At 41.0% G+C, this 24613-nt stretch overlaps 1 protein-coding gene across 2 annotated transcripts; it reads left to right on the forward strand.

Moving 5' to 3' along the window:
* The first annotated feature begins 239 nt into the window (after nt 1-239).
* Nucleotides 240-13559, forward strand: LOC109526329 (uncharacterized). Of its 2 annotated transcripts, XM_019887566.1 has the most exons (19): nt 240-677; nt 1279-1502; nt 2556-2717; nt 3109-3288; nt 3990-4113; nt 4214-4315; nt 4512-4701; nt 4796-4958; nt 5139-5327; nt 6135-6309; nt 7352-7482; nt 7752-7928; nt 8016-8137; nt 8210-8367; nt 8595-8822; nt 9390-9728; nt 10093-10572; nt 10803-10973; nt 13407-13559. In XM_019887566.1, exons 1-17 carry the CDS (start codon nt 551-553, stop codon nt 10320-10322), a joined length of 3021 nt encoding a protein of 1006 aa, XP_019743125.1. In that variant the 5' UTR covers nt 240-550; the 3' UTR covers nt 10323-10572; nt 10803-10973; nt 13407-13559. The 2 variants fall into 2 exon arrangements, with proteins under 2 accessions (XP_019743125.1, XP_019743126.1); XM_019887567.1 differs by lacking the exons at nt 10803-10973; nt 13407-13559 and adding an exon at nt 11355-11521.
* The last annotated feature ends 11054 nt before the right edge of the window (nt 13560-24613 follow it).

The following is a 24613-nucleotide window of genomic DNA, read 5'->3' on the forward strand; positions in this document are numbered from 1 at the left end:
GGTACCGAATATTTAAAACCTCTCGCAGTGTGATGGGGTTCATGCGGTTCGCTTGTATGAACCACAATAACAAAGATACTGTGAAACCGATCGGGCATCAATCCGAAACTCAGCATTCAACCTATTCTTGAGGGACTGTGGAGGCATACCCAATATTCTGACCTGTGCTTGATAGTGTCGCTAATTAGAATCAAGAAAAAGGATGAATGGATGCTTAGTTTTTAAGACACCACCTTGTAAAACCTTCACAAAAAAAAGCTGCTCTCAAGCAAAGCCACGTGCCAAATCATTAATCAGTTTCCTGGTTGCACCGAGAACAAATGGAGCAATGTGATACTTTCTAATCTCCCTCTGCACTGCCACTGTCACCTTACCTCTGACGCTTCATGAATCATTCAGCATGCGAATGAAAGCCATGCCGACGAAACATTAGCTCACGTTACCTTTTGCTTTCTATGACCAGACGCTTGTAGTCAAATGTGCACAGCTACAACTGACAGTGTAGTTTTATTTTTGGATCACAAGCATAGCAGCGCATGCGGTCGTGACCATGCCGGGAGGATGCTGTGATCATTTCGTGAGGTGTCTATGGTGGTTGTTGATTTCCTCTGGTTTGCATCCTGTTTATGAGGCCAATATCAGCCAATCTTCCCTAGAGAGGCCATCTTGTCAACCTGGTATGTTTGAACGTGTCTTATGCTATTATTGCTCTACATACACATTACATGAGCAGGAGTCCAGTTATATTTGGTGCATTCATTTAGCAGAGTTCCCTCCAAAATCTGGCGAATTAACCCTTTCATGCACAAATCATGATAACCTGTAACCTGATAACATGATAAGATGTCCACTGTAGTAACCGCAGTCCCTTAACGGGTTCAAATGTATTTGCTCATTATTTCACAACGGCACCTAAAACCGTAAATGCAGGAATATCTCAGATAAATGATTTCCAAGTGAGTGCAGTTTTAAATTTGATCTTAATTATTGGCATTTTTAATGTTAGCATTTCATCGCACTCGGACACGTGATTGCTCCACAATGTTGCGTGTGGAACAAGCAGACGGCCTATTCGGTATGGGTTCTTGCCATTTTGCTTGCATTTCTTCACAATAGTCCTGCTTATTTTATTTTAAAATTGACTTGACATGTTTTGTTTACACGGTGATATTTTTCCCTAAAATGCATTTGTACGAATGAAAATCGTATTAATACCTCTTGACAGTGTTGATGGAACCTAAACTTCTTTGTGATGATTATTTAAAAAAAAAAAATCAGGCTTTTACTGCCTCCCGGAAAGCGTCACTCCAATCCCTTGCCCAAGGGGGACCTATGGGCCTGCTGCAGACAGTGTAGCATTGGAAAGCTGTCTAAAGTGTCCTCCTCACCATTACTGTCCCCGACCGGGTCTGTCCGCATCTGTCCCTTGTGGATCTGTGGCTCAACAGCCTCTGTCTGGACAGGACACTTGCATCTGCCCAGGAAAGGGACAGAACTTTCAGGTAAGACTGATTCCGTCCAGTAATAGGCTGTTGAGTCGAGCATTGCCTTCATAGCTCCTCTGTTTGTTCGCTAACCATCATTTTTCAGCACTTTCATATCATTTGAAAGTGTTGAGGTTTTACAATGCACAGTGAGAAGCAGGTAAGAAACCCAAACAATCAGTAGCATCATGCTGAAAGACGAGCAGATCAGATTTCCGCACAGCCGGGGTCTTCTTTCCTGTCTCAATGTTGCCCTCATGGAGATTTTGATTTGAATGTAATTCCCAGATGGGTTTTGGATAAAAAAATGTGTAATGTATAATTGAATGAAAATAAATGATGAAAAAGGATGACTGGATACATAACCTGCTGACATGTTTTTTCATGACAATATAGTAGAAAGGGTTAACCTGACTCCTGGATTATTTTGCAGTTATATAAGTGCCAACACACAAGAAATGCATTGCAAAATATGCAAATCTATCCTCAAATCCAATAAAGGCACTATAATGACAGAAAGACATTGAAACTGAGAGCTTGGGTATGATCTGCTGTCTTACAACCCACTATGCGATGGAGCGCTGGCTTGTTTCAGAGAAATATATACAGTGTATATATAGTCTGTAATAATATCTTTGCATTGCCTACATAGAACACGTAGCAATTTAATTCACTAAATTAAAAGTGAAGAATGTTAGAGTGCTTCCGAATAAAAAAAAAGTGTGGCCACCCCTTGTTTAGGGTGTCACAAAGGTCATTAGAAAATCAGTTTTTATTTTAAGACCAGTACTACTAATTATGTTTAGTTTTGCGGGGAATTATTACCGGTACTTAACTGTACTGTATTGTGAGAAGAGGCAGATTCAACTTGTGATGAAATGGGAATATTGGGATGGTTGTGACCATCTCAAATGCATTCCTCGTGAAGCTGGAATTGTGTGTCTGGCACTGGAAAGTCATGCAAAGTTTCCAAATAGATTAGGCTGTCATGGCTAAAATAGAAAATCACAACATAACCTTTTGGAATTGTAATTCCAGTTATATAACAGAACCCCATTGACTTTTCAACAGAGGAGTGACGGGCAGTGCCAATGTACCCTCGACTATCAACCGACCAACAGTGAAGATGTTTGTGTGCACAAAGTTTACAGCATCTGCAGGGATGGAAAAACACGCAGTCAACATGGAGACTGTCTGGACCGACATGAGTGGTCACTTCACTGCAGGACACAGGTTGGGCTCATGCTGACAACACAGACACATCTACATGAATGCAAAAATCAAAAATGAAGCGAAGGGAAAAATTTTGTGGCTCCCCCCCCATTTAACAGGAAACACGTGCAATTACTGCTAAAGGTGCATCAACAATGTGTTGAGCTGAGTCTCGAATGCTGTGAACACTTTCCGGATACACTGTATCGCTTTTATGATTTGACACTGTCTTGTAGTATTGCAGCCAATGCTCTATTTGTATCACCACCACCCACAGAGTGTAAATAACCTTTCGCCCACTTACAGAGTCAACCCTCGACACAGTTGAGGGCATCCGATGATCATTTCGGAAGACGAGCGGAGAGATTACGTGCGTCTAAATAAGTCCCTATCTTTGCTATCTCTTCTGTAGGTGTGTTCATCTGCAGAAGACTATGAGGCTTACGACGGAGAATTAGGTCTGTGCGTGTGCGCGGAGACTCCCGGGCGAGCTGCGTGTGGGGGCCTATGCGGGAAAAGGCTTGCGACTGAACTGAAACTCCGCTGCAAATCCAGTGGAGAACTGGAGTTGGTATTGGGTTATCACAGTCAGGTGAGCAAAGGGCAGTTGGTACGCACATGTGCTTTCATATCAACATATCGGATGACGTATTAGTTCTATTAGTGCAGTCACCCCCAAAAGTATTGGAACCGCAAGGTCAATTCCTTTGTTTTTGTTATACACTCAACACATCTGGGTTTCAGATCGAAAAGATGAATATGAGGCAAAAGTTCAAAATTCCAGATTTTATTTTGTGGTCTTTACGTCTAACAATTCAGGACAGAGCACGTTTTGTTAGAAGCCACCCACTTTTCAAGGAACCAAATTTATTGAACCTGACAATATTAAAATATTTTACTACGAATAACATTTAATATTTGATGGCATAACACTTACTGTACTTGCAAAGCCTGCCACCCACTGACTTTTTGATTCTTCATTTGAAATGCTTTTCCAAGCCTTTATTTACTGCAACCTCTTTCAGTTCTTGTTTGTTTCTTTGAGTTTCTCCCTCCAGTCTTCTCATCGGGAAGGGAAATGAACACGGTCTGGTGGGTTGAGGTTTCGGTGATTGATCTTCCACTTTTTCTCTTTGATGAAATTCTTTGTTGTGTTGGCAGTGTGTTTTACTATTTTCCACTACGTTTGTAACATCTATTTGCTTGGAATGAATGTCGACTCATCAGAAAGACAAGCCTCTCTAGTGTCTATTTGACCTACTTATGCTAACCGATATTGCTGTCTGTATGCAGGTGTCCTACTTGTCCGGCACCGTGCTGGAGATGCTCTTTAAACTGTGGGACTCCCACGGGAGCCTGCAGTGTACTGGCAGCCACCTCATCCCTTCACGCTCTGTTTACATTGTTCGGACAAGCGGTTGGGCACACACGCAACCACTTTTGCTCATTGTCATACTTCTCAATACGTGTCTCTCAACTTTTTTTTTTATATGTCTTCATGTGCATTCTGAATGCAGAAGCAGGCTTTGTCGGCCTGCTTGGTGGCAGCCTCCCGGAGGAACTTCAGCAACTGTTTATGTCATTAACTGATGTGCGCCCCGATGCCCCGAGAGCACATGGTTTGACTTCACATAACACTTTAATTTAACATTATCATTATAACAGTAGTTTGTCCAATGGTCAAGTATTTCTTTGCTTTACTTTTTGGGGCTACAATATTCTTACTTTTGTTGCTTTAAAAGGAGCTCTTATTTTGTCCGGTGAGTAGAGTGAGTATATGTAACACTGATTCAGGATCTTTCATACTCTTTTTAGGAGCTTCTGTTCTTCCCTGGGACATGCGCATCATGGAAAATATCAGCAGCGGTGGTGGGAACATGGATAGTAGTAATAAGCGAGACTCAAGAGAAAGTTTCACTGGAATTATCAACCCAATAACTTGCCTCCACCTGGGTGATGTTCTGTTGTTCACTGTCACCACTCGTGACTATCCTCAGTACGATATGTAAGTTAAAGTGTTGACTTGTAAAAAAAAAAAAAAAAAAAAAAAAAAAAAAAACAACCATAAACATTGATTCTTCATCTTAATTGTTTGTCAGTGACAACCTGTACAATACAAACAGCGATTTTGACTGGGGTGCTCTGAGAAAACTGAAAGAGGAGTTGACTCTGTCCCGGACACCTCCCAGCTTCTTCTCAATCATCTTTAACAAGCCCGGAGTGTATGTTTTTAGACTCAGCAGCCATCACCACAAACGTATGGTCAGTAAATGTAACATACAAATGGAAGTGTGTTGTTATTACAGTGGATGACGGAAAAATAACGTAGTGGGGGGGCAGTACAATAGTCTGGTCTTCAAATCTCCCTTACCATGATTTCATGTTCTCCCAGTGCTTGCTGTGGGTTCTGATGATTTGACCTTTGCCATTGACCCTCACCAGTACGTACGTGTGATGTTAGCGGGCGGCCAGTGTTACGAGCCGGGACCCTTCTTCTCAACTATTCCACGTCACATGACAAGAATGGGGATCAGGAAGAGACGAAACCTCTTACTCCGTCCCGACTGGCTGGTGACGGGAGGACTTCTGTTTGGAGCTGCCCTCATCTTGTGTTTATGCGTGATAGTCTTGGTTGGTACAATACTCACAAAAAGTTTGGGTTGTTCAGCTTTGGGGGACAATTTCAGGGTGATCTTAAAATGCACTATTACCTTTACAGCTAAACAACTGTTCGAAAACTTGGGGCTTATTTCATGGCGGCAACCATGGACACCGAGGTTCAGGGTTATAATAGTTTGGGATTGTTCGTTATGTTAGTTTAAATTTTATTCTGGCTTTTATTTTTTTAAATACAGTTATTTTTAATTAAGTTTTGGAACAGGATTGTTTTTATTATTGTTTTTTATTAAATGCTTTGTGTTTAGTTTTAGTATTACTTTTTTGATATAAGGAATATTTGTTGAGTGCAAGATAAAAAAAGAAGTCAGTAATGAGTACTGGAGAAAACGACAATTCTCAAAAGACTGCTTGACCGTCCTTCTTTTGAATGGACATACAACAATACCAAAATAACCAGTAAACACATCTAAAATTAACTTCTAAAGCTCATCTATGATACTGAGATGAAAAATGAAAATGAAGGATGTTTTCGCAAACATTATAGGTAGTGTTTGATTTGAAAACAGAAGATATCATTTTAGTTCGTTTTAGTTATTTTAAAAGCACTTTTATGTTTTAAAGAAAAAAAAATCTGTTGTATTTTTACATTTTGCCGGGAACATTGTGAAACGTATCCTCCAGGTTACAGTGCATGTTAGGTTCATCCTGGAATGTCAATCTCTAAAATGAAAATTTGTAACTTGTTGTGAGTAGTGTATTGGGACCACGGAATGTGGTTTGGAAGCCAACCATTCTTGAGAGATCCAACTCACGTTTCAGATCCTTTTCCATGAGTATGGGTGGCCTGAGAAGAAGCCAATCACAGCGCGGTACTACTCACGGCAGTTGACCTACCACATGGACGATTACGCATCAAAGGGTTCAAGGGTGATCTCGCAAATGAAAATTCACAGGAAACAACAAGCCACATGTAGGCTGACTTCTATTCAACCAGGTACACGCACACATGCATACACGATACACCAATCCCCCACGCACACGAACATGAACATCATGAAAGCACCTACGTTACGCAACCTCCGCTCCACGTGCACCTGCAATAAACACACAGAACGTTCATGTATGAACGTAATACACACACGTCCTGACAGTTGATTGCCCAGCTTTGTGGCTTCTGATGTAACACATTCACTCCCACAGAAGTAATTACAGCCTAAAGGCTCCTGTTATGCACTCATGGTCACATGCATTGTTGAAATGACAACAGAGGAACTTTGCAGAATGACCTCGCTTGATAAAACACTGAGATGCAAACATGTTTTTCTAGGTTTTTACATACAGGTCAGAACATCAAAAGAAAAACTTGCGTGTGCTTGTGTGTGTGTGTGTGTGTGTGTGTGTGTGTGTGTGTGTGTGTGTGTGTGTGTGTGTGAGAAATTCAAAGACATATAACTTTTAAATGACACCTCAATAATTTTTTGGGGCATCAATTTAAAACTCATGAGGTACAAACATACTGGTGTATATATATATTTTTAAAAATATGAACCCTTATTTGCTTTTTAATTTGGTCGGTTATAGCTTCTCGGGTGTTTTTAAACTTGATAAGTTATGACTGATTAAGTTTGATATTTTTCATGTAATTTGGATATTTTTTTTGGACTCATATTTCTATTTATTCAAATTCTTACTGTTTCGAAATGTAATTTTAAAATTGTGTTTTTCTTTTTTCTTTCAAACAACAAAATGAGTGCAGCTCATTCTGCTGTTCAATTATCAGCCCTATTATTACTGTTATTATTATTAGTAATAATTTAAAGTGAGGACTACATCGCTTCAAGACAGGCCTGAAGCATTCAGTCATATTGCTCGGATGCTTCACAGGAAGCATGTTGGTGATAAAATTCTTTTTGGTCGGGGGAGGAGGGGGGCGGCGGCATTTCAGGTCTGGATTTTGAATTGCTCAGAAACTGCAACTTCCGGTTGATAGTTGACTTCAGTCAATCTGACCTCTTTGCGTTTGTGTCTGGGAGCAGGGCTCTCGGAGGAGTTCTGGGATTACGAGCACCAAGTCGATCTTGAGGCCTTCAGCAGCAACACTTTCTATAACCTCTTGCTCAAACACAGCGTTTCGGTCACCGCACAGCTGGGACAGCTCACCACGGAGGTGTGCAACTTATGTGGCCCTCCTGTTTGTGCTCCCAAGTTGCGCTTGCTGTGACAGCGTTCAAGACTTTGGAAGTGATAGTTGTAAAAGGAGATCCTTGTTTCTATGCCAAAAATTTGACTAGTATTCGTTTAGTTTGTCAAATCAGTGGAGGGAGGAGACATTTTATCCAACTGCACATTTTATGATTCATTTTTAACATTATTGATCGCATGATATTGAACCTCAATGCAGCCATCTACATTTTGCTGTTTGTTTTGTAAATGTAGGTCAAGGAACTTTACCAAGGTGTTCTTGAGAAACTACGGCTGCTCCACCCTCGCTTGGCGGATGAGGAGAGCACGGGCGACGTTTGCGACAAGACGAGGAGAGAGGTGGAGAAGGAAGTGGGCCGCAGGAGGTCTTTGGCTGCACATCTGAGAACGCTGCTCCACGCTCAGCTTCAGGTTTAACTGACATACAGTACTGTATGGTCCAAGAAAGAGCTGGTTTCATGTGTTGATGCACATTCTTTTCCACTTGACGTCCTCCAGGTTTTGAGGCGAGAGCAGGAGGCGCAACAGAAGGTCCACAGTGTGTTCACAGCTCAACTGCGAGAATGCACCAAAATACTGGGCAAGATCGACCAGACATCTTTTGGACTGTACCACCAAAAGTATTATCAATAATACAGTTAGCGCTGAGGTTTTCTACTGAAGTCTCATTGCGAACATTCCTCTGTCCTCAGTTTGATCCAGCGGTTAAGGTCCCTGGTGGGTAAGATGGGGGGCCTGGTATCAGCAGAATGCCAGCGCCAGGGGTCCTGGGGGCTTTTGGGTGAAGGCACAGGGGCCAAGCTCCTCTGTCCTGACACAGGCACTGTGCTGAGCAAAGACAGCATCTTTGGTAAGCTTTCTCTTGCCCCTCATACGGGAATTGTAAAGAAACACTACCACCTGTTGGTACGTATGTGTACTGCAACAACAAGCAATCCACTTGATACCAGTGAGCTTAATTACTACCTTTTGTGGTACATTAGTTCACACATTACAGGTTGTAATTGTCACATACATTGATGTAATTTACAAAAGTATATGTTTAAAAAAAAAAAGACATGATAATGCTCTCTCCAGGTTCTGACGGATCCCTGCGAGACTGTTGCCCCGCTCATTATGACGCGGTCACCGGCCTCATTAGACCAAATGCTCATAGCCACATGTTGCTGAGCAGTGGTCACACTATGGCGGTTCCTCCAAATTTCTTCCTGCATCCACAGACTGGCCATGTTCTCCCCATTGCCGGGAATGTCGCCTATGACCCCGAAAGCTCCACTTTGGTGATCACAACTGATTTGTGTGCAGGTATTTACCATGTAGGTTGTACGGCTGAAGAACCAAAGTCTATAATGATATCAGGCAGTACAGAGTAAAAAGGTATTTTTAACTGGTTCAACCTTACATTTGCTATTTAGCAAGTTTGAACACAATTTGTTTCCGGATTTCGGTGAGATCTCAAAACTTACAGTAAATACGGTACAGGATATGTTTTGTTTCAATCAGTCTTAAGTTAATTTATCTGGCAGATAAAACAGATAGACCACAGGGATTATTCAAAAGCATACTGTAGCTGGATCAAGCTGTGACTTTCTACAAAAAACACACATTAAAGATACAAATGACAGCCCTAATGGAGTAACCTCTCCTTTCCTCTTTATCCTTACAAGGAGACAACAGGAAATGGGTATGTTTTGTTAGGTTTCAATGAGTCTTCAGTTAATTTATTTGGCAGATAAACAAATAGACCACAGGGATTATTCGAAAGCATACTGTAGCTGGATCAAACTGTGACATTCTACAAAACCCACACATTAAAGATACAAATCACTGCCCTAATGGAGTAACCTTTCGTTTCCTCTTTATCCTTACAAGGAGACAACAGGAAATGGGAAATTCCTCCTATTCCTTTCATTCCATACCCAACCTCCTGCCACCCAAACCAACCTCTACCCAACATCCGGCTCAGAAGTCTCCGGCCAGGTCAGAAACTGCAGCTAGGTGCCCCCATGGCAGACCCAGACACTGGGGTCCCAGTACCTATTCTTGCCGTTACCATCCAGCCACAAACTGGTCTGATCTATCCACTGGGAAAGACACATATATGCCCCATCACCCGTTTCCCGCAACCCGTCCAGATCGGCTATCCAATGCTGGAACCCCGGACAGGAAACATTGTGCTGACTGTTGGCATCGGTATAGATCTTGTGACCGGTAAGTGAGAGACAGCTTTTATGATATTCTGAACGTGGTCAAATGTACTGGTACCTTGACTTGAGTGCCCACTGGGAAAGACACATATATGCCCCATTACCCGTTTACCACAACCCGTCCAGATCGGCTATCCAATGCTGGAACCCCGGACAGGAAACATTGTGCTGACTGTTGGAATCGGTATAGATCTTGTGACCGGTAAGTGAGACAGCTTTTATGATATTCTGAATGTGGTCAAATGTACTGGTACCTTGACTTGAGTGCCCCCAATTTGCACTTTGTGTGTGTGCGTGCGCTTGGTCATGGAACGAATGAAACTCGTAAGTCAAAGTGCTACTGTAGTTCATGAAAACTTTTTGTGTAGGTGTTGTGCTGCCAGTAGGGGGTGTCACGCTGGGTGAGCCCTTTAGGGAGCCTCTGAGTGGTCGAATGGCGAGAGTGGGTGGTGCGAGCATCCAAGCCGGGCAGCTGGTGCCTCATGCAGGAGGATACCAGACACTTTTAGACAGCAAGGTGTCTTTCATCCAGTTAGTAAGAGCAAACATGACAAATGAAGGTCAAAGAAACATTTGTAACACAAAAAACATTGCCTAGGTTCTGGCAGTCATGTTCAAAACAGTCGAGCTCCTGAGGCCTCTGAGTGACGATTGGAGCTCAGAACCGGCTTTGCAGCTCCATCAGAGAGGCGAGCAAGCGTCTCGCTGGCACGATGGTATTGGTGCAGTGGCCGAGGAGCTCCATCTTCACTGGAAAAGGAGTCAGCATTGCCAGCTGCAGCTGCAAACCAGACTGGAGATCCTGCAGGACACCATGGTGGGACTGCATCAGGATGGATGCTCTCTTGGTGAGCGAGTGTCCAGACCTGCTCGTCACTGGCACGTCTACAAAGTCTTACAAAACAGTTTTTACATGAGGAAATTCTCACGGCACACATACAAACAAACATGTCACAAAAAGTGTTCTAAAAATGATCTCAGTGTATATGCTTACTTATATCTATCTATCTATCTATATCTCTATATATCTATATATATAGTTCCTTGATCCTAAGAAATCATATGCTTTTTACTCTAGGAGACATGACTCTGTCAGGCTCAGACGCACCAGTACCAGCCTTGCTGGGTATGGACTACCCTGACCCAATGGGTTCAGGTCTCACGGTACCCGTGTTGGGGTACTGGACTGACTTCATCTCTGGAACAACAACTGGGCTTGCAGGGACCATGGAGGACCCCGATGGCAATGGTAGAATAAAAGTAAAACACGGATCAGATAATCTGGCAGAGTTCATGTGATTTACTGATTCAATTGTAGAGGTGCAAAGGTTAATTCATGGTGGGACTGCATCAGGATGGATGCTCTCTAGGTGAGTGAGTGTCCAGACCTGCTGGTCACTGGCACGTCTACAAAGTCTTACAAAACATTTTTTGGGATACTATTACATGAGGAAAGTCTCACGGCACACATACAAACAAACATGTCACAAAAAGTTTTCTAAAAATGATCTCAGTGTATATGCTTACTTTTATCTATCTATCTATCTATCTATCTATATCTCTATATCTTTATATCTATATACTGTATATAGTTCCTTGACCCCGAGAAATCATATGCTTTTTACTCTAGGAGACATGGCTCTGTCAGGCTCAGACACACCAGTACAAGCCTTGCTGGGTATGGACTACCCTGACCCAATGGGATCAGGTCTCACGGTACCCGTGTTGGGGTACCGGACTGACTTCATCTCTGGAATAACAATTGGGCTTGCAGGGACCATGGAGGACCCCGATGGCAACGGTAGAATAAAAAAAGTAAAACACGGATCAGATAATCTGGCAGAGTTCATGTGATTTACTGATTCAATTGTAGAGGTGCAATGGTTAATCGACAGTTAATCAGTAATCTAATTAAATTTATTTTTCTGATAATTGATTACAGAGCTTGATCAATTTAAAATGGTCTAAAATCTTTAGAATTTCAGCCTTTCGACAGGAAATAAGATTTCTGTAGTCCTCCATGAAAGAAGAACACCAATTTAATCTTTCTAAAAATGATCTCAGTGTATATGCTTACTTTTATCTATCTATCTATCTATCTATCTATATCTCTATATCTTTATATCTATATACTGTATATAGTTCCTTGACCCCGAGAAATCATATGCTTTTTACTCTAGGAGACATGGCTCTGTCAGGCTCAGACACACCAGTACAAGCCTTGCTGGGTATGGACTACCCTGACCCAATGGGATCAGGTCTCACGGTACCCGTGTTGGGGTACCGGACTGACTTCATCTCTGGAATAACAATTGGGCTTGCAGGGACCATGGAGGACCCCGATGGCAACGGTAGAATAAAAAAAGTAAAACACGGATCAGATAATCTGGCAGAGTTCATGTGATTTACTGATTCAATTGTAGAGGTGCAATGGTTAATCGACAGTTAATCAGTAATCTAATCAAATTAATTATTATGATAATTGATTACAGAGCTTGATCAATTTAAAATGGTCTAAAATCTTTAGAATTTCAGCCTTTCGACAGGAAATAAGATTTCTGTAGTCCTCCATGAAAGAAGAACACCAATTTAATCAGTGAATCGCAATTAATGTATGTTTGACAGGTTAATTTATAATAATCTCCTGTTTGTGAATATAAGAATGAAAATTGCAACTTGTTTATTGATTCCGAAATTCAGTGACAAAATAATGGACAGATTAATTCATTATTATATAAATAATGACGAGCAGCTGCCCGAAGCACAGTCTTTATATCTATATACTGTATATAGTTCCTTGACCCCGAGAAATCATATGCTTTTTACTCTAGGAGACATGGCTCTGTCAGGCTCAGACACACCAGTACAAGCCTTGCTGGGTATGGACTACCCTGACCCAATGGGATCAGGTCTCACGGTACCCGTGTTGGGGTACCGGACTGACTTCATCTCTGGAATAACAATTGGGCTTGCAGGGACCATGGAGGACCCCGATGGCAACGGTAGAATAAAAAAAGTAAAACACGGATCAGATAATCTGGCAGAGTTCATGTGATTTACTGATTCAATTGTAGAGGTGCAATGGTTAATCGACAGTTAATCAGTAATCTAATCAAATTAATTATTATGATAATTGATTACAGAGCTTGATCAATTTAAAATGGTCTAAAATCTTTAGAATTTCAGCCTTTCGACAGGAAATAAGATTTCTGTAGTCCTCCATGAAAGAAGAACACCAATTTAATCAGTGAATCGCAATTAATGTATGTTTGACAGGTTAATTTATAATAATCTCCTGTTTGTGAATATAAGAATGAAAATCGCAACTTGTTTATTGATTGCAAAATTCATTGACAAAATAATGGACAGATTAATTCATTATGATATAAATAATGACGAGCAGCTGCCCGAAGCACAGTTTAGTTGTATTTAACTTTCAAGTTCAAAACATTTACACAGAATCTTTTTTTTTTCCAAACAATTAAATAGCTACAATTTGTATTCATCTTGTATGTGGAATAAAGGAAAGGAAAACATATTTCCTATATTTAAGCGCAGTGTTGATTTTAGAACCCTTCATTTTTTCCGGTGACATTCGGTGTTAACAGTTTGAGAACCACTGCGCTTATAGAGTTGACTGAAGCATTCATATCCAACATATATGCATGCATCCACTCTGCAGGTCTGGTGGCGATCCGGTATGGCTCTCAGGCAATTGACCCTGTCACTGCCACATTGGCTCCAGTGGTTGGCGCCAGGCTGGATGTGCTCACCGACACAGTTGTACCCATCACGGCATCTTACTGGCTGGCGATGGCCGATCAAACCGACAGTATGCAGGGGGGGCGGGGGAGGAGTTAGGACCATAAACTCAATTCAATTTTACTATATTCATGGAGCAAGCACTTTCAAACAACCACCGCTGTATACAAAGTGCTGTACATAGAGTAAAATAATTCATACAACAAACAATAGAACAATAAATTAATAACAAAGACGGTAGAAAGCACAAAAACAGTATAACTAAAAATCAAGTCTCATGCTGAGTTAATTATCCTATGGTGGAAGACAATCAATAGATTGATCGATATATCGATGGATGGATAGATAAATGTTGTTCATCCATTTTTTTTTTTAATTTTCAAAATCCTTTTTGAAATTATGATATATTTGCCTCTATTTTTTTCTTTTGTGTACCACAGTGAGAAAATTGTCTCTTCATTGTGCTCCAGGTCCAGTGGTCAGGCAGGCCACTAAGGGAAGCAGCCGTGGAAATGCATGACTTAGCCCAAGCCGAGGCCCAGAGGAGAGCGGCCCAGCGTGCTACCTTGGCTTTGATCCTTCCTCCGCATGTGTTAAACATCCTCATCCTGGGTACGCTGCTATGACAGCTATTTTCAGTCAGTCGTGAGTCAACTGAAACGTAATTTATTGGCAGCACACATCCCCCAAAACATGCACACTAAATTAATTTAAAATAACAAAGACGGTAGAAAGCACAAAAACAGTATAACTAAAAATCAAGTCTCATGCTGAGTTAATTATCCTATGGTGGAAGACATGATCAATAAATTGATCGACATATGGATGGATGGATAGATAGATGTTGTTCATCCATTTTTTTTAAATTTTCAAAATCCTTTTTTTAAATGATGATTGATTTGCCTCTATTTTTTTCTTTTGTGTACCACAGTGAGAAAATTGTGTCTTCATTGTGCTCCAGGTCCAGTGGTCAGGCAGGCCGCTAAGGGAAGCAGCCGTGGAAATGCATGACTTAGCCCAAGCCGAGGCCCAGAGGAGAGCGGCCCAGCGTGCTACCTTGGCTTTGATCCTTCCTCCGCATGTGTTAAACATCCTCATCCTGGGTACGCTGCTATGACAGCTATTTTCAGTCAGTCGTGAGTCAACTGAAACGTAATTTATTGGCAGCACACATCCCCCAAAACATGCACACTAAATTAATTTAAAAAAAAATCCAAATTGACAAAAGGTGTTAATGGTTGCTTGTCGAAATGTGCTCAGTGATTGACAACCCACTGTTTCCTGCAGTGGGCTGCACTGCTCCATCGACAAGGCAACAGCATAGTTGAAAAGATTACCTTCAGTCATTTTTTTTTTATAGGTTACGTATATGTCCCACAATATCTGCCAAGCAACAAGTGACGAGCAGATTTTGTATGAAATGCAGAGTACGGAATTGAGAATTTCATCTTCTTGTCACTTTGATTCTATGTGGGCCAAATTAATTTCAGGCACCACTGTCATATATTAAAAAAAATAAAAAATCAGAATGTCCTGATGAATAAAGATAATTGCAGCAAGTGGTGTGAATCTTTGAATCTTTGCCTATCGCCTAGATGTTTTTTTTAATTATTATTATTTTTTTTTTAGAAATATATATCGCTGAGGACTGTTAAAGATCGTTCTCCACCTGCTAAAGGTAAGATGGACGTTTCTCGCTAGCTACTTGATCTTAGTACGCTCCTCCGAGATGAAGAAATAAATCATCAATAATATTTCCAGATAGAATGATTTCTTTCATCAGTATGTGAAAGTTCAACAGAACGTAGCTAAAACGCCTGTCATCTTTCTCCACAGTGACGCTGTTGTGAGATACTGCAAGCAAACATGGCCGCTGTAAGTGAAATGAAATACTGTGAGATGTTTAACTTTCTATCATTGTGTCAGTAGATGCTTGCTCTGGGATGGACCCGTGAGCACTTTTTTTTTTTAAGACGTGGCTATACAGGTCTTTTTTCTGTAATCATGTGAAGCAGCTTAAGGAGTCACTCGGTGGTGTGCGTCGCTTGGGGTGCCCGCCAGCTCACGAGCATGCCTGACACTTCAAGGGGAAAGTCAAGTCAAACTTTTTCGACACAATAATATGTTGTATGCACCGCTAATAGTCTGAACATAGCATTCTGATGATTAATATTGTATTTGTGGAATATGAATGAAGCAATACAAATCCCCGTTTTCATTCATCTCAGGGGCCCTTATACTGCTATTTGGTGTCAACTGAAAATGACATCACAGTCCCTGAGGCCTCAGCTAACAAGCAATCACATCAAACCCAGAAAACAGGTGAGCCGTGATTGTTTGTTCCCTCAGCCCCGAGCAACTGTGATGTCATTTTCAGTGGACAGCAAGCGGCAAAATGGCCGCCCCCTGAGATGGATAAAAATGGGTGGATTTTTCTGCTTAATTCATATTCCGCAAACACACTTTTCATCACAACACCACATAAACACGTAAACGAGTGGGGCAGCATCGAACATTATTGTGAAGAAAATTTTTGACTTACTAACTTGAGTCTGGTATGCGTTTTTTTTCCCCTCTCAGTGTGGCCCTTTTACTCGAGATAGAACTGCTAATTGTTCTGTTTTGTTTTGGCCGAAGTGCATCCAAGGCACCGTTTACGTCCTTCCGCATTTTGGCAAGCACATTCTGTTCTCGAGGCACTCAAGCCACTTCAAGTTTCAAACCTTTTGTTTTGCAGTAGACTAATTTTAACCGTGGTTTGAATGGTGATTTTCATGACCACATTCTGGAAGCAATCCAGTTTATTAATGTAGCCGTTGCCAAGGGTTGCAGACCAAAACACTGGCTGGTTCAAAACGGTGGTGGTTGGCTGGGGGGGTGGGTGGCGTGTATAGGGGGCTAAATGCCATGCTGAAGATAGAATAGAATGTCCCAGCTGTTTCCAAGTTCGATCAAAGACCAAGTGACACTTTGGTCAACGATTTGTTTGTGTTTCCACCATAATCACAGCAGGCAAATGTGGAAGTAAAAAAAATCTGTTAAAATGACATCAACATTTCTTGACAGCAGTCCCTCCAACCAGTCACATCGTCGTACCAACAATTCCAGGTAGCATCTTTCATGCAAAAGCATCTACGTAATACTTAGAATGCCGGACCTGTGCATCATTAAAATGCTTTTGCCTTCATTCCCAGAGGAAGAGTGGACAAAGCTGCTGGAACTTTCGCCTCTTTTCCAACTCTTGAAAGGAGTGGAGCAAGAGCTGAAAGGTGGGTGAAATACTCGCTGGCAGATCGCACAAATCCACGATTTAAAACACACCCAGGCTTGACTGGCAATGGCTATGGACAATCCGTTTCAACTGAAAGTTATGATTATATCTGCCGAGTGGAAACAGGAGATTATAGGTAGTTGGCAGAGTCAGTCAATTGGGAGCCTCGTATCATTATCGTATCATATAAATGGTCTCTGTTTTGCTCAGGCAAAAGCGTCAACAGATTTGTGGATGTCCTGGAATGTCAGTGGAAATGTGAGGGAGAGTTGATCCCGTTGAAACCCTCCAGTCTCAGCCCCAGAGAATTGTTGGTGTACCAGCACGGACTTTTCCTCATGCACACCATGCATGCACTGCACCTTGTTTGTAACATTTCGCTCCTTATCATTATTTCACTATGCACTGTGCCTGCATTTATTTATGAGGTGTTCACATGGTAGACTAACCAACAAGGACGCATTGTGCTTTCGCTCCAGACTCCAGCCGTTTCTCTCCAAATCGCTACGAGTCTTCCAAACAACAACTACCACAATAACGCCTTCAGAAATTCCTTCTTTTATCAGGTAACGTTATTATTTACATCAAAATACATGCAGAATATGAAATATGTTACCATTTGTATTTTTTTTTTTAATTGAGCTAAATAAAAAAAGTCATGAGGACTTTTATTAATGGCAGTGGACAGTGACAAGGGACAGTGACTGTTCCAATAAGTCTCCAACAATGAAACATGTCATGTTTTGTGTGATGGTAGAGGACCCCAAAAAGCAGGAGGAGCAGGGTGGACTAAACAAAATATATATTTAAAAAAAATACTTGCAGGAGTATACTGGAAAAATTAACTCAAATACACAAACAAAGTCCTGAAAACCACACTAAACCAAAGTAAGTAACAAACAAACAAACAAAAAAAAAAACCCAACAACCTAGGATCAAATCATAACATGACAGGAGCACACAATGATCCAAGAAAGACTGACAGAACCCATGGAACTAAATACAAGCAAAGTGACGAGACAACAAGAAACACCTGGACAAGACACAAAGGGTTGAGGAAGCTGATTGGTTTTCACAAAGGTCTTCAAAAAAAAAAATGTTGCGTCCTCTCATCAATGTAATTGGATCTTCCTTGTCTCCTGCCACGTGCCTCGACCAGATTTTGTGGCAATTTTGTATGTTCTTTTGGCGTTACCAAACACAGATAAATGCAGAAGCACTAATAACGCTTGTTGTATCGGTGTCACAAAAAAAAAAAAAATCAGAAGAAATAAAAACATATCTGAGTAGCATGGCTTTTTAGTTGAACTTTCACTACAAAACCGACCGGATACTTCCTGTTGTGCGTTTGTCTTAAATGTTCAAAGCTTTCTCTGTTGGTTTGAAAAAAAAAAAGAAAAGAAAAAAAAGAGGCTTTACTGCACTGTTCCAGCAGTGTTGAATTTTATAGAAGGTTTTTATCTTGGGTGACCTTCACACACAATAGGCTCCCCCGCCCGCCGGGTCCAACTTCACAGTAAGGCGCAATGGAGCCAGCAGGAGGAGCAGGGTGGACGAAACAAAATATATATTTTAAAAAAATACTTGCAGGAGTATACTGGAAAAACTAACTCAAATACACAAAGTCCTGAAAACCACATTCACCCAAAGTAAGTAACAAACAAACAAAGCGTGTCTCCACCTGAAAATAAAAGGTCATTATTGTTTGAAAGGGGAGTTATGCAGAAGTTTCGAGCTCCAAAAGAGGAGCCGAATAGTTGGGCTCACTCATTTGAAAGTTATCAGTTATATTACAATGTCAAGCCAGCAGCAAACTGCACGAACATAAGCCTAAGTGTGCCTTTTTCTGCCACAAGATGAAAGCTCCTTATTGGACAGATCCTATCTCTTGACCCATGCAGCTTAACTTTGTTAAGAGTATTTTTAAGACTGATTTCACCACTTGGAAACCTTAATCTGATGATCGGAATTTTTGGAGGCGGATTCCTGATATTTGTCGGAATAAAATTTTATTATCCGATTAATCATGAACTTATTTAAAATAAATATGAATTTAAATTTGTTGGGTGCTGAACACTTATGACAGAGACATTAATGAAGCAGAACATTTGATTTTTTTTTCTTTTACAAAGGAGAAAATGGGCGTTTATTTTGAAATGTTAACGCGCAAAAATAGTATGTAAAATTTATGCTTATATGACATCGGCTATTTAATAAATTAAATTGTCAGGGATTAATAGAGATGAAAAAGTTTTAAGGTTGGTTTATTCTGATCAAAACAATTGGCGGAATTATAAACCTATTATATATACATATTAAAAAAAATCTTATTTTTTGTAAAAAACTAGCGATTAAATAAAGTTTGAATTTTCTTTCACGGGTTATTTTTTATTTTTTTACATTTTGCTTACCCGCAATAATATTAGATGTACAGCAGAGGTCACGGTTGACTGATCAACACAGGATCAATACAGTGTCGACGCAGTTTGTGTAACGTGTCAATACACTCCTTGAGGTATAATCTACCTGTCACTAGGCTCTTGATAGGTGAAAGGATTTCACTGTAATCTTGATGGCAAAGTGTGCCCATGTTGATAGGAAGAAGATGAGACGCTCTTTGTCCGCCGCCAGAGACTCCATTCAGTTGGGGGCTTTTCCTTGTTGCTGCTGCACTGTTTGTCTCATGTCGCAACCAAGGACATGAGCAACGATTCTGCCCCGGCCTTTGGAAGACTTTTCTGTAAGGTACGAACTAACAAGCACCCTGGAAATGGATCCTGCTTTTCTGTTGTCGGTCACTTATGGGGTTCTTGATGGACAGCTGTCGTTGGACCTTTATTTGTACCTCATAGGTACCTCGAAGCGAGACCAATGGCCCTTTTTCATGATGCTAGTCAAAACCATCACGATCAATGATACTTCTCACAAAAGCTTAAATTAGTCTTTTGGATGACATTTTGGGATGAACATTAAATTCACTGTTACTTTACCACGTGAGCTTAATTCGACCTTTCTACACTCTTGAATGCATTTGTCAAACTGTTCAATTTTTCAATTGTAATAATAATTCACTGCAAGCATTTGAACCATGACTGGACCGAATCATTTCCTGTTTCCGGTTTAACCAGTCCACTTCTACATATTGTTCAAATTTTGACATCATGAAACCAAGAAGACTAACTGACCAACAGTACTCTTGTCAAGGTGCAGTCTACTTCTTGTCTAAACCAAGAGTCTTCATTTTTATTTCTTGGTAGCGTGCTATGTCAGCATTTCCAAATATGGGCATGGAGGCAACCAGGGTGCCACCGTTGTTCCGTACTGCTGTGCGTCTCTTTACCACTGTGAGTGCTGTGTGATAAGAGTTTAATTGTTGACATGTACCACTGTAGGTTCTGCAGGCATCTCTTGGGGAGCTATTTCAGGCCAAACTGGACTTGGATGTCTCCTCCAGACAGGAAGCCCATTGTTCATTTCGGGATGAGAAATCCCCTCAGGGACGCTCAAAATCTTTCATTCTTCACAGCTGTGAGGAACCCTCTGCTTCTCGACCACAGCCAAGCGGCGTGAGTACAGAAACATAGTGAAGCCAGTGCCGCCGCTTACTCGCCCAGTGTGTCAATATCTGCTTTTTTGTCTACATATTGGACACTGTGTTCATTATGGGATCCCAGCAAAGAGTAACACGCATTTCTTTGGGTAACAGGACACCCTGGAACTTGAGAGGAAACACAGAGAAACGTCTCTTGTCTCTCAACTCGAAGCGGTTTTAAGACAAAGAACCTCAGCAAGAGAGAAAAGCCCAAAGAATCTTTTATAAAGAGGAGACATGTTTGCAAACATAAAACAGAAATTGCACCATAAGGTTGTCATGTGATTTATTTCAACCAAAACATAAAGGAACAAGTGTTTTGGCTCGGCGGCCCGGTGTTCCAGTGGTCAGCGCGTCAACCTCACAGTGCGGAGGTACGGCGTTCAATTCCAGCTCCGGCCTCCCTGTGTGGAGTTTGCATATTCTCCCCGTGCCTGCGTGGGTTTTCTCTGGGTACTCTGGTTTCCTCCCACATTCCAAAAAAAAGAGGAGCCGAATAGTTGGGCTCACTCATTTGAAAGTTATCAGTTATATTACAATGTCAAGCCAGCAGCAAACTGCACGAACATAAGCCTAAGTGTGCCTTTTTCTGCCACAAGATGAAAGCTCCTTATTGGACAGATCCTATCTCTTGACCCATGCAGCTTAACTTTGTTAAGAGTATTTTTAAGACTGATTTCACCACTTGGAAACCTTAATCTGATGATCGGAATTTTTGGAGGCGGATTCCTGATATTTGTCGGAATAAAATTTTATTATCCGATTAATCATGAACTTATTTAAAATAAATATGAATTTAAATTTGTTGGGTGCTGAACACTTATGACAGAGACATTAATGAAGCAGAACATTTGATTTTTTTTTCTTTTACAAAGGAGAAAATGGGCGTTTATTTTGAAATGTTAACGCGCAAAAATAGTATGTAAAATTTATGCTTATATGACATCGGCTATTTAATAAATTAAATTGTCAGGGATTAATAGAGATGAAAAAGTTTTAAGGTTGGTTTATTCTGATCAAAACAATTGGCGGAATTATAAACCTATTATATATACATATTAAAAAAAATCTTATTTTTTGTAAAAAACTAGCGATTAAATAAAGTTTGAATTTTCTTTCACGGGTTATTTTTTATTTTTTTACATTTTGCTTACCCGCAATAATATTAGATGTACAGCAGAGGTCACGGTTGACTGATCAACACAGGATCAATACAGTGTCGACGCAGTTTGTGTAACGTGTCAATACACTCCTTGAGGTATAATCTACCTGTCACTAGGCTCTTGATAGGTGAAAGGATTTCACTGTAATCTTGATGGCAAAGTGTGCCCATGTTGATAGGAAGAAGATGAGACGCTCTTTGTCCGCCGCCAGAGACTCCATTCAGTTGGGGGCTTTTCCTTGTTGCTGCTGCACTGTTTGTCTCATGTCGCAACCAAGGACATGAGCAACGATTCTGCCCCGGCCTTTGGAAGACTTTTCTGTAAGGTACGAACTAACAAGCACCCTGGAAATGGATCCTGCTTTTCTGTTGTCGGTCACTTATGGGGTTCTTGATGGACAGCTGTCGTTGGACCTTTATTTGTACCTCATAGGTACCTCGAAGCGAGACCAATGGCCCTTTTTCATGATGCTAGTCAAAACCATCACGATCAATGATACTTCTCACAAAAGCTTAAATTAGTCTTTTGGATGACATTTTGGGATGAACATTAAATTCACTGTTACTTTACCACGTGAGCTTAATTCGACCTTTCTACACTCTTGAATGCATTTGTCAAACTGTTCAATTTTTCAATTGTAATAATAATTCACTGCAAGCATTTGAACCATGACTGGACCGAATCATTTCCTGTTTCCGGTTTAACCAGTCCACTTCTACATATTGTTCAAATTTTGACATCATGAAACCAAGAAGACTAACTGACCAACAGTACTCTTGTCAAGGTGCAGTCTACTTATTGTCTAAACCAAGAGTCTTCATTTTTATTTCTTGGTAGCGTGCTATGTCAGCATTTCCAAATATGGGCATGGAGGCAACCAGGGTGCCACCGTTGTTCCGTACTGCTGTGCGACTCTTTACCACTGTGAGTGCTGTGTGATAAGAGTTTAATTGTTGACATGTACCACTGTAGGTTCTGCAGGCATCTCTTGGGGAGCTATTTCAGGCCAAACTGGACTTGGATGTCTCCTCCAGACAGGAAGCCCATTGTTCATTTCGGGATGAGAAATCCCCTCAGGGACGCTCAAAATCTTTCATTCTTCACAGCTGTGAGGAACCCTCTGCTTCTCGACCACAGCCAAGCGGCGTGAGTACAGAAACATAGTGAAGCCAGTGCCGCCGCTTACTCGCCCAGTGTGTCAATATCTGCTTTTTTGTCTACATATTGGACACTGTGTTCATTATGGGATCCCAGCAAAGAGTAACACGCATTTCTTTGGGTAACAGGACACCCTGGAACTTGAGAGGAAACACAGAGAAACGTCTCTTGTCTCTCAACTCGAAGCGGTTTTAAGACAAAGAACCTCAGCAAGAGAGAAAAGCCCAAAGAATCTTTTATAAAGAGGAGACATGTTTGCAAACATAAAACAGAAATTGCACCATAAGGTTGTCATGTGATTTATTTCAACCAAAACATAAAGGAACAAGTGTTTTGGCTCGGCGGCCCGGTGTTCCAGTGGTCAGCGCGTCAACCTCACAGTGCGGAGGTACGGCGTTCAATTCCAGCTCCGGCCTCCCTGTGTGGAGTTTGCATATTCTCCCCGTGCCTGCGTGGGTTTTCTCTGGGTACTCTGGTTTCCTCCCACATTCCAAAAACATGCATGGCAGGCTGATTGAACACTCCAAATTGTCCCTAGGTATAATTGTGAGCGTGAATGTTTGTCTATGTGTGCCCTGCGATTGGCTGGCAATCGGTTCAGGGTGTCCCCCGCCTACCGCCCGAAGACGGTTGGGATAGGCTCCAGCATCCACCGCGACCCTTGTGAGGATGACGCGGATCGGAAAATGAATGAATGAATAGTTCTTGAGCTATGCACATTTTCAACAACTATCTTCAACTTTGCTGCTGTAAATTGGGAATTTCTCCATTGTGAGACAAATAAAGGTTTTCTTATTCTTATTATTATTCAAACATGAATACTAAAATGCATTCAGAAAAAAACACTGAATTCACTTCACAGGGTCTTTTGCAAAATTTTGAAAAGGTTTTACTCGTTGCACTGAATAGGTTACAATGACAATTGTTGAAGTCATTCTTGAATGTTTTTGGAAAACAAGGAAAAAAATCAACAAAATTCAAATACGAATGAGTACAGTTGCCTCGAGTCAACATTTGCGGATTACCACGACTAGAATCTGCACAGACGTGAAGGAGACACATTTTAAGCAAGCAAATTTGTGTTTTTTTTTAATGATATTGTAATAAAAATGACTTTTGCAATTATGCTATTATGTAAGCAATATGTTAAAAAGTTGATTTCATTCTTCTGAAATTGATTGTAAATCAGAATGAAAGAGAACAAAAGCAAAATTAGGAATCCATTTCTTTGTATTCGTAATTTTAATCATGTTGAAGATTGACCCCGCCGGATTGGAGGGCGCCACAGAATGGGTCTGTCCTCTCACCAAGCTCCCTCGTATTCAGAACTCAATCAAGTGAAATGTTGTGACAACATATTGATTTAATGTGACATTGTTTATTATTGTATAAAATCAACCATTCAGTAAATATTCAATCCAATTGTAATCTTTGTGTTGAGGGATAAGGAGATGTTAGATTTTCTTATACATGTTTTATGCAACTTTTGAATTGCATTTCAGACTTTTCAACTGTTTTTATTGATGTACATGAAAAACGTTGCACAAATCTGAACATATGCATACCCTCACACAGATAAAAAGACTTTGAGCACGGACTCCAGCATCGAGTGCCTTCCTTTAGTGCTGCTTTTGATTCATTGTGATGACTTGGAGAGCGATGAAGATGGAGAGTAAAATTAATCCGCACACCAGCGCCACGATATTGAGGATCTTGGCTGTCTTCGACGCATCAGCAGCTGCGACTGAGTTCCCGGTAGCGTTGGCATTTTGTACCTTAAATAGAACAAATGCACCACTCAGAGAATGCCGTCATGACTGGGACCAAAGCCTTTGCGTTTAGTTGATTTGCAATTGAAGAACAACTTGAACAATGACACTTATTTTTTGGGGGGGCGGGGGGGACTGGGGGGGGGGGATGTGGAAAGAGACAAAAGCAAAACA

Source organism: Hippocampus comes, unplaced genomic scaffold, assembly GCF_001891065.2.
Source record: "Hippocampus comes isolate QL1 unplaced genomic scaffold, H_comes_QL1_v1.1 scaffold6, whole genome shotgun sequence".
In the NCBI taxonomy this organism is placed as follows: domain Eukaryota; kingdom Metazoa; phylum Chordata; class Actinopteri; order Syngnathiformes; family Syngnathidae; genus Hippocampus; species Hippocampus comes.